Source organism: Balaenoptera physalus (genome assembly GCF_965194825.1).
Source record: "Balaenoptera physalus genome assembly, chromosome: 17".
In the NCBI taxonomy this organism is placed as follows: domain Eukaryota; kingdom Metazoa; phylum Chordata; class Mammalia; order Artiodactyla; family Balaenopteridae; genus Balaenoptera; species Balaenoptera physalus.
Genome location: NC_138895.1, coordinates 60,004,336 through 60,022,050, shown reverse-complemented (window position 1 = coordinate 60,022,050; position 17,715 = coordinate 60,004,336). Strand labels below are relative to the sequence as shown.

Here is a 17,715-nt window from a genome sequence, read left to right as displayed (position 1 = left end):
TTCAGAGGCTTCAATAATTATCTTAATATTAAGAGAATAGTATGATTTATGCTTTATTTTTCTCTAAAATTATTTCAAGAAATGACAGCAAGTATTGAATTAGGTAATAATAATAATTGTTATAATAACTACTCACTTGCCTGTTGGGAACAAGGCATAATCTTTAGGTTTACTAGTTTAAAAATTGCTGATTATTATGAACAAGGTGTTGCTAAATTTGTACAATGTTTTGTCTCTAAAATTTTACTATTTAAAAATATGACATATGGCAGAAAAATCTATATTTTAGCAGTTTAAATACATATTGTTTTGATAATAAGCTTGAAAATATTTATGGTGATACAATCATTATTTGAAACTTAAAAGGGTATAGCTAGATTTTGGTTAAAATTCTTTTTTTCAACCTCTCAGGAATATTTGTTAGTAGGTGTACTTGGAAACCCAGTAACAATGGTTTCTTTATAAGAGTACACATATTTATTTGACTATGCTATAAGACTATTATATAAAAAAGAAAATGGTAAAGAAATTGAATCATTATGTGTTAATATAGGATTAGATGATAAAATAAAATATTTCTTACTAGTTTCTAACCTGGTTTTGGTTATGCTTATTTCAATTACAGATTACTTAGTTTACTTACACATTTGAAAATATATGTAAACTAAATTTAAAATACTATATTTTATAACTCTTTGCCCCGATGAACTACTATTGTATGTTATATGTTATTTATTGAATATTGTATATAGGAAGTGGTTTTATTCACCTATTTAGAATCCTGCTTCTGTTCTGTGGAAAGACAGGGCATAAAAAGAATGTTTATAAGCAAACATTGTCTCTCAGTCTATAAAGACAACAATATTCTTGCATAGGATATAGTGTTGACGTCTAATATAAACTCAAAAGTGTGTCAGTAGGAGGAAAGTGCAATTGCCAAATAAGCAGGTCCTAGAATCTTATGCTTTGAATTAACCTTAAGAAATCGTGTAGCCCAGTCATTCTTCTCATGACTGCAAACAACTTGTCCTTATAGCCCCAGACACTTTTGGCCTAGAATGGCCACTAGAATGTGCTTATGATTGTTTCTTTAAACATAGTGCATTTATTCCCGAACTCCTAATTATTATGAATTTTTCAATTCAGACTTGACTATGTATATACATATGCCTACCACCTAGATTTTATGATTAGCCATTTGTTGTATTTGCTTATCACATATCTATTCATCCTTCAATGCCTCTATCAATCCATCAATTCATTTTACTTTCTGATGCATTTTGAAGTTGCCAAATTCAGTACACTGCATTGTTAAACGTTTCTATATACATATCAGCTAGAGTTCAATATTTGCTCATGGTTCCTTTCTTTTTTTATGTTGGTAAATGTACATATGGTGAAATGCACATATCATAAATACACTGTTAGATACGTGTTGACAAATATGTACACCTATGTAACTAAACACTCTATAGTTGTAGAACATTACCATTACCTCAGAAGCTTCCTCGTGACCCTTCATAGTCAATCTGCAGGTCTCCTCCCGTACACACTGAGACAGTAATTGTTCTGTTTTTTTCACCATATGGTAGTTTTCCCTGTTAATAGAAATTCATATGAAGGGAATCCTAAATTATGTACTCTTTTTGTGTAAGGTTTCTTTCATTCTCTTTCATTCATGTTGTTGTGTATATCAGTAATTTTTAAAAAAAAATCTCTGAGTAGAATGTTGTGTATATCAGTAATTTTTTAAAAAAAATCTCTGAGTAGAATCCTATTGTGTGTATATGCCAAACTTTGGCCATTCCCCTGTTGACGGACACATGGACTCTCTCCAGTTTGTGACTGTTATGAGTAAAGCTGTTATGAACATTTGTGTAAAAGTCTTTTTGTTGACATGTGTATTCCTTTCTGTTGCATACTCTGGAATAAAATTTCTGGAAGAGTTCTGGCTGTCTCACATTTTCTCCAGCATATGGTATAGCCAGTCTTCTAATTTTAGTCATCTTCTTGGGTGCAAAAAGGTATCTTACAAGATTTAATTCGCATTGTCTTGATGACTACTGATTGAGTACAATTTCTTGGGCTTATTGGCCATCTGTAAATTTTCCTGAAGTATCTTTTGTATTTAATTGCCTTTTATTATGACTTATAACGTTCTTTATATAGTCTTATTTTTTTAATATTTTCTCCCAGCCTATGACTTTCCTATTCATTTCTTAATGGTGTCTTAATGAGCAGAAGTTTTCAATTTTTGTAGAATCAATCTTTTTTTCTTTCTGGCTATTGCTTTCTGTGTCTTGTTTAGGAAAACCTTGCTCAACCATAAGTCACAAAGATTTTCTTTTATGTTTTCTTCTAGAAGCTTTACAGTTTTCAGTTTTACTTTATAGCTATGACTTATTTTAGTCATTTGTTGTTTTATATATCATGAAGTAAGGTTGAGGGTTTTTTTGTTTGTTTGTTTATTTTTTCCAGAAGGGTGCCTGGCACTTTTGGTTGAATAGATTTTATAATAGATCTTGAAATTTTGTGTGTATGTCCTCAAAATTTGTTCTTATTTTTCAGGATGACTTTGGATACTCTATGTCCTTTGTAGTTTCATATATGTTTTAGAATTCGGCTATTAATTATTTATTTTTAAAATGACTGTAGGATTGCATTCTATCTGTAGATCATCTAGGGAGAATTGGCATCTAACAATGTTAACTCTTCTAATTCCTGAACGTGGTAAAGTTAGTATATTTATTCATTAATATATTTATTGATTTATTACGGTCTTCTTTCTTTTTTTTTTGCAATTGCAAATATTTAAAAAAATTTTTTACCATAGAAATAATGTATACCTATTGCTAAATTTATTCCACAGAATCTTTAGTGTATTTATACTATTATAAGTGATATTGTTCATTTTTAATTACATTTCCAATTGTTTGATGTTAGTACATAAAAATAAAATTAATCAAAATATTTATCTAATATCCTGCCTCTTTGCAAGTTTACTTACTTGTTTTAGGATTTTCTTAAAATAACATTGTCTTTGTATATGTCATCTGAGCATAAAATAGTTTTACTATTTTGTTTCCTACTTTATGTTTTTACTTTCTTCCTTTGTATGAGTGTATTGAACTAGATAGGGCCCACCAAACCATGTTAAACAGAACTGCTGAGAGTGTCATCCATGTCTTGTTCCCTATATCAGGAGGAAAGAATTCAATATTTCATCAATAAGTATAATATGAACTTTTTTCTTAGATGTATTTATAAGGTTGAGAAAGTTTCCTTATATTGCTAATTGTTGTTAGTTTTTATCATGATTGGGTACTGAATTTTGCCAAATGATTTTCATCTATTGAAATAGCCATGTATGTTTCTCTCCTTTTATTCTGTCAGTATGGTAGATGACAGTGGTCAATATTTCATCTTAAACCAACTGGTCATTTCTGGATAAACCCCAGATAATCATGATGTATTTTACATGTATTAATTTTCTACATTGTTTTAAACAGTGCTGCATCTATGTTCATGAAGGACATTTTTTTCTGTATCTTTTACAGGTTTAATATTGGGATTATGGTTACCTCATTAGGCAAGTTAGGAAATGATTCTTTTTCTTCTTTTTTCTAAGAGTTTGTGTAAGATTGGTGTTTTTTGTTTGTTTGTTTGCTTGCTTTTTTACTTAAATATTTGATTGAATTTACTGTGAAAAAATGAGTTTGTTTTTTTTTGGGGGGGATGTTATTGTTTAAGAATTGCAATACTATTCATATTTTCTATTTTATCTTGTGTTAGTTTTTGGATGATACAATTTTCAAAGATTTTGTCCTTTTATTCTGAATTGTTATATGTATCGGCATAAAGCAGTTCTTAATATTCCCTTATCCTTTTAACATCTGTAGGCTTTATAGTGATGTCACTTCATTCATTTCTGTTATTGGTAATTTTGTTCTCTCTTTTTTGTGTGTGCTGATAGGATTAGCTAGGAGTCTAACAATGTTGTTGACTTTTTCTTTTTTAAAGCTTCTAACTTCTGACTACCTTGATTGTGTTACAATGACATATTTCTCTTTGCTTAGTCTACTATATTTTTTTCTTTCTTTTTTAAATTGAGGTATAACTGGCATACAGTATTATATTAGTTTCAGTTGTACAACATAGTGATTCAACATTTGTATACATTACAAAATGGTTACCACAGTAAGTCTAGTTACTGTCTGTCACCTTACAAAGTTAATACAATATTATTGACTGTATTCCCCAAACTGTACATTACATCCCCATGACATATATTTTATAACTGGAATTTTGTACTTTTTAATCCCCTTCACCCATTTCACATTCCCCCTAACCCTCCTCCCCCTGGCAACCTCTAATTTGGTCTCTCTATCTATGACTCTAGGTTTTGTTTTGTTTGCTTTTTTTGTTTTTTGGATTCCAAATATAAGTGAAATCATGTGGTATTTGTCTTTCTCTGTCTGACTTATTTCACTTAGGTTAATACCCTCAAGGCCCATCCATGTTATTCCAAATGTCAAGATTCTGTTCTTTTTATGGCTGAGTAGTATACCATTGTGCATGTGGGTGTGGGTGTGTGTACGTGTGTGTGTATCATATCTTCTTTAACCATTCATCAATTGAGGGACACTTAGGTTGTTTTCATATTTTGGCTATTGTAAATAATGCTGCGATGAACATGAAGGTGCATAAATCTTTTTGAATTAGTGTTTATTTTTTCCCTTTGGATAGATACCCAGTAGTGGAATGGAAGCTCTATTTTTAATTTTTTGAAGAATCTCCGTACTGTTTTCCATAGTGGCTGGACCAGTTTATATTCTCACCAAGAGTGCACAAGAGTTCCTTTTCTCTACCTCCTCACCAACACTTGTTGTTTCTTATTGTCTTTCTGATAATAACCATCCTGACAGGTGTAAGGTGACACCTCTTTGTAGTTTTGATTTGCATTTCCCTGATGATTAGTGCTATTAAGCATCTTTTCATGTGCCTGTTGGCAATTTGTATGTCTTCTTTGGAAAAATGTCTATTCAGATCTTCTTCCCGTTTTTTTAATTGGACTATTTGGAGTTTTTTTATTACTGAGTTATATGTGTTCTTTATATATTTTGGATATTAACTCTTCATCAGTTATATGATTTTCATATATCTTCTCCAATTCAGCAGACTGACTTCCTGTTTTGATGATAGTTTCCTTCACTATGCAAAAGCTTTTCGGTTTGATGTAGTCCCATTTGTTTATTTTTGCTCTTGTTGTCCTTGTCAAAGAAGACAGATCTAGAAAATCATTGTTAAGGATGATGTCAAACAGCATACTGCTTATGTTTTCTTCTAAGAGTTTTATGGTTTCAGATCTTATACATATGTCTTTAATCCATTTTAAGTTTATTTTTTTTATATGGTGTAAGAAAGTCATCCAATTTTATTTTATTGCATATAGCTGTCTAATTTTCCCAATACCATTTATTGAAGAGACTGCCCTTGCCCCATTCTATATTTTTGCTTCCTTCATCATAGGTTAATTGATCATATAAGTGTGGGTTTATTTCTGGACTCTCTATTCTGTTTCATTGGTCTATATGTCTGTTTTTGTGCCAGCACAATGCTGTTTTGTTTACTGTAGCTTTGTAGTATAGATTGTAATCAGAGAGTATGGTACCTCTTGCTTTGTTCTTTCTCAAGATTGTTTTGGCTATTTATGTTTCCATACAAAATTTAGAATTATTTGTTTCAGTTCTGTGAAAAGTATCATGGGTATTTTGATAGGGATTGCTCTTAGCCTGTAGATTTCCTTGAGTAGTATGGTCATTTTAACAATATTAATTCTTCCAGCCCATGAACATGGGGTATCTTTCCATTTGTTTGTGTCATCTTCAATTTCTTTCATCAATGTCTCATAGTTTTCCAAGTACAAGCTTTTTACCTCTGTGACTAGATTTATTCCTAGATATTTTCTTCTTTTTTATGCAGTTGTAAATGGGATTGTTTTCTTAATGTCTCTTTCTGATCATCCATTGTTAGTGTATAGAAGTACAGCAGATTTCTGTATATTAATTTTGTATACTGCAACTATACTGAATTCATTTATTACTTCTGATAGTTTGTAGCATCTTTAGAATTTTCTGTATATAGTATCTGCAAATAGTGATAGTTTTATTTCTTCCCTTCCAGTTTGGATGCCTTTTATTTATTTTCCTTGTCTAATTGCTGTGGCTAGGATTTCCAATACTGTGTTGAATAAAAGTGAGGAGAATGAGCATCCTTGTCTTGTTCCTGATCTTAGAGGAAAAGATTTTAGATTTTCACTGTTCAATATGATTTTGGCTGTAGGTTTTTGTCATATATGCCCTTCATTGTGTTAAGGTACATTGCCTCCCTATATCCACTTTGTTGAAAGTTTTTATCAAAAATGGATGTTGAATTCTGTCAAATGTTTTTTCTGCATCTCTCGGCATGATCATATGATTTTTATGTTGTTAATGTGGTATATCACACTGATTGATTTGCAGATGTTGAACCATCCTTGCATCCCTAGAATAAATCACACTTGATCATGGTGTATGATCGTTTTAATGTATTGTTGTATTAGGTTTGCCAATATTTTGTTGAGGATTTTTGCACCTATATTTATTAGGGTTATTAGTCTGTAGGTTTCTTTTTTTGTGGTGTTCTTATCTGGTTTTGGTATCAGGGTAATGCTGGCCTCATAAAATAAGCTTGGAAGCTTTCTCTGCTCTATAATTTTTTTGGAAGAGTTTGAGAAGAATAGCTATTTAATCTTTGAGTATTTGGTAGAATTCACCAGTGAAGCCATCTGGTCCTGGATTTTTGTTTGTCGAGAGGTTTTTGATTACTGTTTCAATCACATACTAGTGATTGGTCTGTTCAGATTTTTATCTGTTCAAGAGTCATTCTTGAAAGATTGTAAATTTCTAGGGATTTATCCATTTCTTCCAGTTTTTGTAATTTGTTAGTATATAATTGTTCCTAGTAGTCTCTTATAATTCTTTATATTTCTGTGCTATCGCTTGTAATTTCTCTTCTTTCATTTCTGATTTTATTTATTTGAACCTTCTCTCTTATTTTTAAAGCAGGGATTTTTAGCTTTGGTAATGCTTTCTATTATTTTTCTATTTTCTATTTCCTTGATTTCTGTAAATGTCTTTAATATATTCTTCTGTCTACTTATTTTGGCCTTTTTTTTTTCTCTTCATTATTTTGCTCTTTGTTTTCCTCTTCATAAAGTGAAATATTTCTTGTTTCATCCTATATCTTTCTTTTTTTCTAATAAAAGCATTTAACACTGTAAAGCTCCTCACTAAGCATACTTTATATGTATTCCTCAAAATTTTACATGCTATATTTTCATTTTTATATGTATTGAAATGTTTGCTAATTTCCTCCAGGCCCAACTGTTACTGGAAATGTGTTTTCTTTTAATTCCCAAATATTAGGCATTTTGTTAAGTATATTACAGTTATCTTAATGTTATATAATTATGTTTGCCTTATTTGTGGCATACTTCTAAATAAACATTTAAAGATTAATAATGTTATATATGTATACAAATATACAAATCATAATAAAACTTAGATCATAATTTTAAAAATATTATTTTGACCCATTTCAGCGGGCCACTGTGGAATTCCAGAGCTTATTGTGAATGGTCAAGTTGTTGGAGAAAATTATGGATACAGAGACACAGTTGTTTATCAATGTAATCCTGGTTTTCGACTGATTGGTTCTTCAGTGAGAATATGTCAACAGGATCACAACTGGTCTGGTCAGCTTCCATCCTGTGTGCGTAAGTAAGCATGGCAAAAGTAATTAGAGACCTCTGTTTAGTTCTCTTGCAATTACCAGTAATTTTTTTCTTAGGTAAGAGAAATGATTATATAGACAGATCCACACATACGTACGTGTGTGTGCACGTGTGCATGTGTGTATTTAAAGAACTAAGTTCTCACAGCGCATTTTTTTGTACTGACACACACTAGTCTTTAAAGTAGGGTGTGTTCAGAAGTATATAAAACCATCCACCATGAAAGTGGAAGAAATATTAGAAAGTCTGTCATTACTTTGTGGATTTGGAACAATTTTGGAATTGTTTTAATAAAGATCTTACTAGTTCAACAAATATCCATCTGATCTTTTAAGTTAATTTAGATGTGAATTTACACATGAAGGATAAAATGAATTTTAAAATAACTGAGTAATAACTCTAGTACTTTTTCTTAGTCCACTGAATACCCAGCAGGACACAGTATTTCATATCACAATCTATCCTATTTTGGATCAGAAAGTAAATTATTCATATATTTCTTATTTTTTTCTCCTAATAATTTCCATCAGCAATCACTGACATTTGTATTAAAAATGGTGTTAGAAAATTAGAATAAACACTGTGAATATGTTATAATTTTAACACTATAGGATCAAATGATAGAGATTTTGGATGCTTCAGAGAAATAATGCATGGGGCTTTAAGTACGGGTTCACAGGAAATATTTAATTTGTGGCCAGTTACATCCATATTTATAAATTCCATCATTGTCAAATTCTTATCCAATCAACAGAATTTTTTTGGAGTTCTAGTTTAATAGGAAATACATTAATGTGTTGAGATTTAATAGGATAATAGAACATATAGTTAGCAAAATTGCTTCTCTGTGTTGTGGCAGGGGTAGGGGGGCAGACCGTTTAATGATTTAAAGACAGCAATATTATGCTGGATCCGTCCCAGATTTTTTGCCTTGCATTATATCAAAGCATAGGCAACTAATACCACTATTTTTCTTGCTGAATAATTGAGACTATAAATGGAAATTGGCCCTAGGGGTAAAAAAGTTTCTTTATCAATAATTTTAAACAAGAATAAGATGCAGTTACATTTTCAAATGAATAGATTGATGTTAACAATACAGCTGAAAATTAATTGCTCTTGGGTCATTTTGAAAGTACTAAAAGTGACTATGGGTCTTTCACTGTGCCCAGTTATGAAGCAGTATTACTGGACTTCCTGTGATTAATAAAGTGAGATAATTCAATAAAACAATTCACAGGAATACAGAGTGTTTGGGAAAAGCCAGCACTAAATAAACTCTAAAAGAGAACCATAACACTAAACGATGTAAATAATGCATCTAATTCATACCATTATTTCCAAACAAAACTGTGCTAAATTATCAAATATCAATAGTGAAGAAAATATACCAGTAAGGTTGATTGGTTTAGGGAATCTTAATATTGTTATCTCAATATGTTAAGAATTCTACAGTATAAGGCATCATTTTTTATTGCAGTCACATTAAGTTATTCTTCAAGCACACTTTTGCTTATCTATTAATCATAAAAATGATTGTATAAATAATATTAAAAGAAACTATTTCAAAATTAAATACAAAAAATTGCCTTCATTTATCTACAATTCTTAAACTTAACTAGAAAAGGAAATTTGGGTAGTTTCATTCCTTTTTGCCATTAACTAGTGATATGAATTTCAATCATTCCCAAATTTCTTTGAATTTCAGTATTCTTCCCTAAAAAGAAATAGAATGAAAAGCTATCATAGAACTTTAAATATCTGTGCACTACTTGCATGTAATTACCACAATTATAAATAATTGTCTACTTATGAATATAATACTTCTACTATATTAGACTATTTTGGCATTCTAAATTGTTCCTTTGCACTAGTAAAATTACTTTAAGTATATTTTCGTACAAAAGTGGCCTTCTTTCCACGTTCTTTGAAATGATTAAGTATAATTTTCATGTAATAATTGATAACTAATTATTCTGTTCTGTGTCTCTCCCACCCTGGCCCTGTTGCTATTAGCTGTGAGCTGTGGTCACCCTGGTAGTCCAATTTATGGAAGAACAAGTGGAAATGGATTTAACTTTAATGATGTGGTAACATTCTCTTGCAATATTGGGTATCTTATGCAAGGGCCAACCAAAGCACAGTGCCAGGCCAACAGACAGTGGAGTCATCCTCCACCAATGTGCAAAGGTAAAAATCTAACTATATTCCAGCTTAGAGCATGGTAATAATATGTCTGTGTAGACACGCATGATAACGTTTGAAACAGTTTGGGCAGAACAGTAGAAAATTTTCAGCTAATAAAGCAAAAATATTTAATATTGATGTCATCTCATTAGCAATGCTTTCCTTTTTCTTATTTTTTAACTTTTTTAGAAGTCAAAACTGACAAACTTTATTTCAGCTGCCTAACTATGTTATCTTGTAGCTATTTTATGGCTGCATATAAAATCATTTATATCTTTTTTACTTGCAGTTTGCTTCATAATTCATGGAACTTATCTTTTCAATTTTTAAAATATTTTTTATAATTTTTATTGGAGTATAGTTGATTTACAATGTTGGGTTAGTTTCAGGTGTATAGGAAAGTGAATCAGTTATACATATACATATATCCACTCTTTTTTAGATTCTTTTCCCATGTAGGTCATTACAGAGTACTGAGTAGAGTTCCCTGTGCTATACAGCAGGTCCTTATTAGTTATCTATTTTATATATAGTAGTGTGTATATATCAATCCCAATCTCCCAATTTATCCCTCCCCCTCTTTGCCCCTGGTAACCATAAGTTTGTTTTCTACATCTGTGACTCTATTTCTGTTTGGTAAATAAGTTCATTTGTACTGTTTTCTTTAGATTCCACATATAAGCAATATCAGATAATATTTGTCTTTCTCTGTCTGACTTACTTCACTCAGTATGGCAATCTTCATATTTTTGGTTAAACAATGTTTGAGGCCTAAATTACCATGATACCTGCGTTAGAGGTTTATTTATTGTTCTCTCTATAGAAATATATTAAAGATAATTGTTTTGTGTTTTTTCCACTTGCAAAGAGGTGTATTTTGTATTGTCTGATAAAGTAACAACCAAATTATCATTTTCCTCCATTTTCTAATGGTTTAACTAAAGCTTGAAAGGTTAAATCTGTACTCAGTATAATATTATGCTGTTGTTCAAAACAATTTTGCAAAGAAGTTTTCCTTTTTCCAATATTTTCAGCCATACCAATTTCAGTCCATTATATCCCATTAAAATGTTAATTTTATTCCTTGAATCTTTGGTTTGTTTGATTAAATTTACCTTTGAAACTACGTTTCTAATGGAAAACTATATAAGTATATGTATATTATTCCAAACATATATTTCAAAATTTGTCATTTGTTTAGTGGTCAACTGTTCTGATCCTGGAATTCCAGGCAATTCCAAAAGAGAAAGTAAAATAGAACATGGGAATTTCACCTATGGCACTGTGGTATTCTATGACTGCAATCCTGGATATTTCTTATTTGGATCTTCAGTTTTGATATGTCAACCAAATGGACAATGGGACAAACCTTTACCAGAATGTATCAGTAAGTAGATAATGGGAACTCTTCCTTGAGATAATGCCGTGGAAGGAACATGTATATTTACTGTCTTTATGAAATATTTAGAGCTATGTATCAGAAGGAAGCATATTGATTGTATTGTTTTATTTTGAAATTACACTTCCCTATATCCTGCCAATTCAATGCCCAAATGCCATTTTTATTAGTAAAAATGTGATTAATATTTCTCTGTCATCCCTTGATTTTGAACCTTCATGGAGCAGATAGAATATTAAAAGCAGATGTATTTCATACTCTATGATGTTACCATCCCATGAGAAGAAACTACATTTTTATTTTCTATTGTACTAATATTTCAAATTTCTTTAAAGCAAAATTAGTTTAATATAAACAGCCTCAAGAGCTTGAAAATACTTGAGAAATTAGACAAAGGTGTTACTTAATACTTACTGACTTTAAGTATTTATTATATACAGGTACATGCACATATGAAATGTTAATACACATCATCTTTCAAGTCAGTCAGCATATGAGTGCATTTTGTTATATGTTGTGTTAGAATTGTAGAATATAAATAAAATACATTATAGAAGCTTTGCATATAATTAACATGTGTAGTGAGACAATAATTTAACAGAAATAAATCAGAATTATGTGAAGACAGAGAAGTGAACATGAATTCTAGGAATTCAGCTTATTGATAGGTCTCAAATATATTTACATCTCAAAGTTGATGAATCTTGGACATGATAGGAGAGAGAAGAACTTTATAGATTGAAGGAGTAGTGTATCAAGAAATCATTGTGAAAGTAATTTTTGGTTATACTAAATTGCTAAATTATAAAATTACATTATAATCATGTTTTATTTAAGAGACACTTTCTTTATGTTCATGGGGTAAGATTTTTTGAAAAATTTGTGGCATCATTCATGTACTCATTCACAAACTAACAAAGAAACAAAACTTTATACAGCGTCTATCTAATTTCATATTCTATGCAGATAATTAAATCAATTGTTGATCCCTTGCTTAAAATGCATTTGATTTCTTTTTGTAGACTGACTAGTCTAATGGTTTAAGTAATTCACTTACTTAGCCTTGTGTGGCTACAACATTAAAGTTAAAAATCTTTTGTAGGACCTGAAAACATGAACTTCTTCAGATTTTCTTAGCTCTCATTTACTTTTTACCTTTTCTTTATTTCCTATAGCACTCCCTGGTACTGTGCTAAGTACTCAGGGATTTTATTAAGTTTATGTCCCCTTGTGTGCTATTTAATACTTTAGAGTCATATTGTGCTCAGTATTTTTCCAAGTTACAACTAAAAGGGGGCACACAGTGAGTTCCCAAGCTACTTCTAGCTTATAAAGAGAATTCTCAGTGTGTTAACATCTGATTCTGCTATGCTTAGCTGTGTTTTGGTTGATAAGCCACTGAGTATTTTCTTTATACAGGATAATTTATTCATTAATGGCCTGGAGTGGAATTATTCTGGACTACATTTTGTGTAGTCTACATTGTGTGTCACAGATCCACCTTCATTCCCTCTCCTTTACCCTTAAGTTTTTCCCTTTTAATTTTTGTATGGGCTCATTTTGAATCCTATATGACCTTATTTAGCCAGTCCACATCACTCTTCTCCCTGACTTTCACATCCTTATCTAGACACATACATACTTTCAACCCATGCACGTATGTATATAAACACACACTCACTACCCCCACACATACAAGCGTATACCGATTCAATCATTTAAGTTTACTTACAATGTTCCTGTTAAACTCATGCTCAGGGTGAGTGGGCTGACAGAAGAACTCCTGTAACTTCAACTGTCATATAGATATTTGATTTCTGGACGATGTGTATATAAGAGCAGGTAATTCCGATTTATTTCATAAAAAGTTGGTGCAGGTTGTTCGATAGAGATATAAAAAATTTTATATTCAATAATTATGTATTGTAGTGATTGACTGTGGACACCCTGGCGTTCCTCCTAATGCAGTCCTGTCTGGTGAGAAGTATACATTTGGGTCCACTGTTCGCTATTCCTGCACAGGAAAGCATACCCTTCTCGGCCAGTCATCAAGGACTTGCCAATTAAATGGCCATTGGAGTGGATCACAACCTCATTGTTCAGGTACCACTTGGAAAATTGGATGATATGTGTTGGAAATTACATTAATAGTATTATTATTATTAGGAATATATACACAAAACAATCTAAAGAGATACAGTAATACATTTCTCTTTTAAAAATCTCATGGGAGAAGCTGTAACATTTTTACATTTATTGGAATTCTTCTTAAGGTAATATGAATTTAGAACACAAATTAATGCTGATCTTGTAAATGATAAATTACAGGTATATGTTTTGAACTGTGCTGTATCAAATGTAAGTGGTTTTAGGATGCTACTCTCTGTGAAGTGCTTTTTTATTCATTAAAATAGCTAACCATTCAAACTTAAGTAGCTATTCCATTTTAGCAGATATAAAATATAATTTTCCCTAGAAGGCAATGTTATATCAGTGATTTCCTGTTAGAATTCAGTTCTTTGTAACTGAACTTTGTAAGCAATCAGTTACTTAATAGCATAATTTTAAAATAAAGCCCTAAATGTTTTAAATTAAGCCAATAATTTTTATGAAAGACGTTTATTTATCCTAATTTTATTTGTTATTAATAGACAACATATAACTCCTGAGTCTCTATAATCCCAATAGAGTTTTCTTAGAATAAGTAAATATTTAGTCTACTTTTAATTAATAATTTGTTCACAGAGTGAGTATTTGAAAAATCTTTTTTGAGCTGTTTAAGTTACTGTTTTTCTTCAGAAATTGTATTTCAGTTTTAGAGCTATGATTTCTCCCTACTTGATACTATTTATTCTGTTTTTACCTATCAGCCAGATATTGGTGCTTATTTTTCTGCCTGTTATTTCTACTTACATATTGTCCATTATCTTTATATTATTTTATCTCTGTGGAGATCATATGATGACTTATTAGGAGTTGTTTTACACTGTTTTTCCTTTAGAGGTAAAAGTTGTGAAATACTTAGTTTCAGATTCCCCTTGTAATTGTGGTTAAACCCTATGAAATAACTGCCTGGTACTTCAAATTTAATCTATAGATTTTTAAAACTATCATAGTTAATTTACTCACTCAGCTAACTGATAATACATATAACACACATCTCTCTCTCTGTCTCTCTGTCTCTCTCTCTCTGTCTCTCTCTCTCTCTCTCCCTCCCTCCCTCTCTCTCTCTCTCTCTCTCTCTCTCTCTTTCTGGGTCATACACACACACACAGGATTGATTGGGAAACTACTACTTAGTTGTAAAAAAAATGTGTACACATATATTAAAAAGTGAAATAGTGACCTTAAATATTTATGTGATTATTAATATTGCATCACATGAAGATGAGGAAATATTAAGAAGGATTCCAAATACACAGGGCGTGTCAAAATAAGCATCTAGATAGACAGAAAGCACTTTCAATGCTTATGTATTCAACTTTCTCTCTGTCTCTCTTTCTGTGTTTCTGTTTCTCTCTCTCTCAAAAGTATACTAATACTGTGGTAACTTTAATTAAAATTATTTAAGAAATTATAAAGAGACAGTAAACCCTAAACACTATAATCAAAAGAGAAACACTTCGTCATGAGTAGAAAATCCTTATTAAGAACTTAAGTCAGAGTTTCTAGTCTTTGTTTACAATTTATTTTTATATTTTCATGTATGAGAAGTATGCAGCTTATTCATTTTTGGTCAGTGGTCATTGATAGAGAAGATTAGGGGGAGAAAGTTTAGAAATACTATATTTTAACATTTATATTTTCCAGTATGTCACAGTTCTATTTTAACAGAAACTGATTTCAATTCAGAGAAGGAAAGATGAAAATTGCCAAGTCCATGTTTTCAATTTTAATTGTATAAATCCATTCTCATTTGAGCCCAAAGAACTGTCAATTATAAATTTTCCATTACGTTGGTTAAGAACTAGATTCTGGAAATACTCATGAAATGTCTTCAACATATTGAATGTCTCCAAATATCACTGATATGGAAAATAACACCATACTCTGCAACTATTTTCTTTTTCCTTTAGGCTTTTTCTTATGACTGGAGTCAGATGGGAAATATGAATTACGATTTTACCCAGTCAACTTATCATATTAAAACACAACATGCACAAAAATAAATTCCTACAAGAATGTTGGACTAAATCATAACTTAATAAATGTTTATTGAAATAAGTTAACTTGAACTGTACTGCATTGCAGGTGATGCTGCTGGGACATGTGGGGATCCAGGTACTCCTGGTCATGGTTCTAGACAGGAAAGCAATTTCAGAACCAAAAGTTCTGTACGTTTTGCCTGTGATATTGGTTATATCCTTCATGGCTCAGAAGAAAGAACATGTTTACCCAATGGCAGTTGGACTGGAAGGCAGCCAGAATGCAAAGGTAATCTCAAGTAGAAACTAATAACATTGATGACGCTGGAATTTAATGTGTATCAAATTCAACTGGGTGCTGCTAGTGAAATTACTCCTATCAGTTCTTGTCCTCAACCATGGAATAAAAGCAGTATCATTCCAGTTTTACCAACACTGTCCTATAAGAGAAATATGATAGATGACAATTATTAAATTATTAAAATTATCTCTTAGGGGTCATTTATATACATTGTTCACATCACAGTAGATATCAGGATTGGAAAAGTAAAAAAGATTTTTTTTTTCCCTTTACACAGTGCTCTGTATTGCTGACACCATTAGGAAAAAATTAGGTTGGTCTCACATCAACATTACCTCATGATCTGTTTTAGTTTTCAGGTTTGTAGAAATGGAAAGATATAAAAAGATGTCTAAGTATAAATGATATTTTTATTTATAGGTATTGCTCATAACTAGAATTCTTAAAATTTGGGATGTTTAAGTAAAATTGTTAATTGTTCTGACTGATTCAGAGTAAACATAATTAAATCTACAAGACTGGCTAGAAAAGGAAATGTTGCTGGAAAATTATCCTTATAATTTAAATTGTTCTTTTTGAGATTATTTTAGTGCAAAAACTAAACTTGCAAAGGTATGTATGAAACTTACTTGATGTTATACCAAATAGAAAACAATTCCCAATAAAACCTTCTTGACAGTTTTTTGATTGACTGTATTTTCAGAAACTTATATTATGTTTAAAATTAGTATCCATATTCTAGGAAAGATAGTTATCTTTTTTATAACTGGACTAAATTAATAATCTTAATTAAATTGCAGCTCAGTTTCTATTATAGGGAAAGGGTGGGAACAAAGTTGTGGAGCAAAAGACACTAAGTACACTGTCTTCACTTTATTTCTCAAACTTACTTTCCAAAGGCCATGTCTTTATAATGATGTCGTACATTATGTGGGTGATATCTAAGCCAGCTCTTTGTTCAGCAGAACTGCAAAATATTTTTAGATGAAATGCAACCTGGTGCTAACCTTGTTTTGTTAATATACACATTACAGATAAAACAGAACTAGGAGTTGTAGCAAATAAAACAGAATTAATATTTTCCCCATAAAATGGAGCTCATACAAATCACTTAGAAAAACAGATTCTAGCAGATGACTGGAAAGAGGAAATGAACAGAAAATACAGAAGAGCAAAAAAATTTGCAAACTATAGAAGAAATTCTACATAACTACTAATCAGAAACTTACAATTAAACATCAAACTATCATTTTTCACCTGCTTTAATATGAAATTGTAGCATATGTGCAGCAAAACTAGAACTTTAAAACATTTCTAGAGGTTTCTTAAAATTATATTTTAGATTAAGTTGATAAAAATGCATATATATTCTTAGCTTTGATTTATTAACTCCACTTTTGAGGATATTTTTTTTCCTAAAGAAAATAAAAATATTAAGTAAAACACACAATCATAAAGACACATTATTTTTATTTCAAATTGATTATAACTAGCAAAAACAGAAACCAATCTGACAACACTAGGAAAAATATTACATAACCAATTGTATATTTACATAATAGTATATAGTCAATAAAAATATTAGAATAAAAGCCATGAAGCAATATGACAAAATGTAAATCATATAATACTTAGTTGAAAAATAAAATTCAAAAGGAGGTACTCTATTAAAATCATGGAAAATGATAGTCATTTGAGAGAAAAAATAAAAGTCAGTACAATAAAAATGATAATAGTACAGAGTGGTGAAATTTGTAGTATTTTTATTCTCTTTATTCCAAATGTTTTGTAATGTTATATTACTTTAGTAATTGACAGTAAAATATAAAAGCATTCATAGAATGTTATA

The 17,715-nt window shown here is 30.6% G+C and overlaps 1 protein-coding gene across 2 annotated transcripts in view; it reads left to right on the top strand.

Annotated features, from left to right (window-relative positions):
* CSMD3 (CUB and Sushi multiple domains 3) overlaps positions 1 to 17,715 on the top strand; it is a 1,197,521-nt gene that overhangs the window by 1,111,139 nt on the left and 68,667 nt on the right. For both annotated transcript variants that reach the window (XM_082433293.1, XM_082433292.1), the window contains 5 exons: positions 7,643 to 7,816; positions 9,851 to 10,024; positions 11,223 to 11,408; positions 13,350 to 13,523; positions 15,672 to 15,854. In XM_082433293.1, coding sequence (XP_082289419.1) covers positions 7,643 to 7,816; positions 9,851 to 10,024; positions 11,223 to 11,408; positions 13,350 to 13,523; positions 15,672 to 15,854 — 891 coding nt within the window. The remainder of the gene's footprint in view (positions 1 to 7,642; positions 7,817 to 9,850; positions 10,025 to 11,222; positions 11,409 to 13,349; positions 13,524 to 15,671; positions 15,855 to 17,715) is intronic.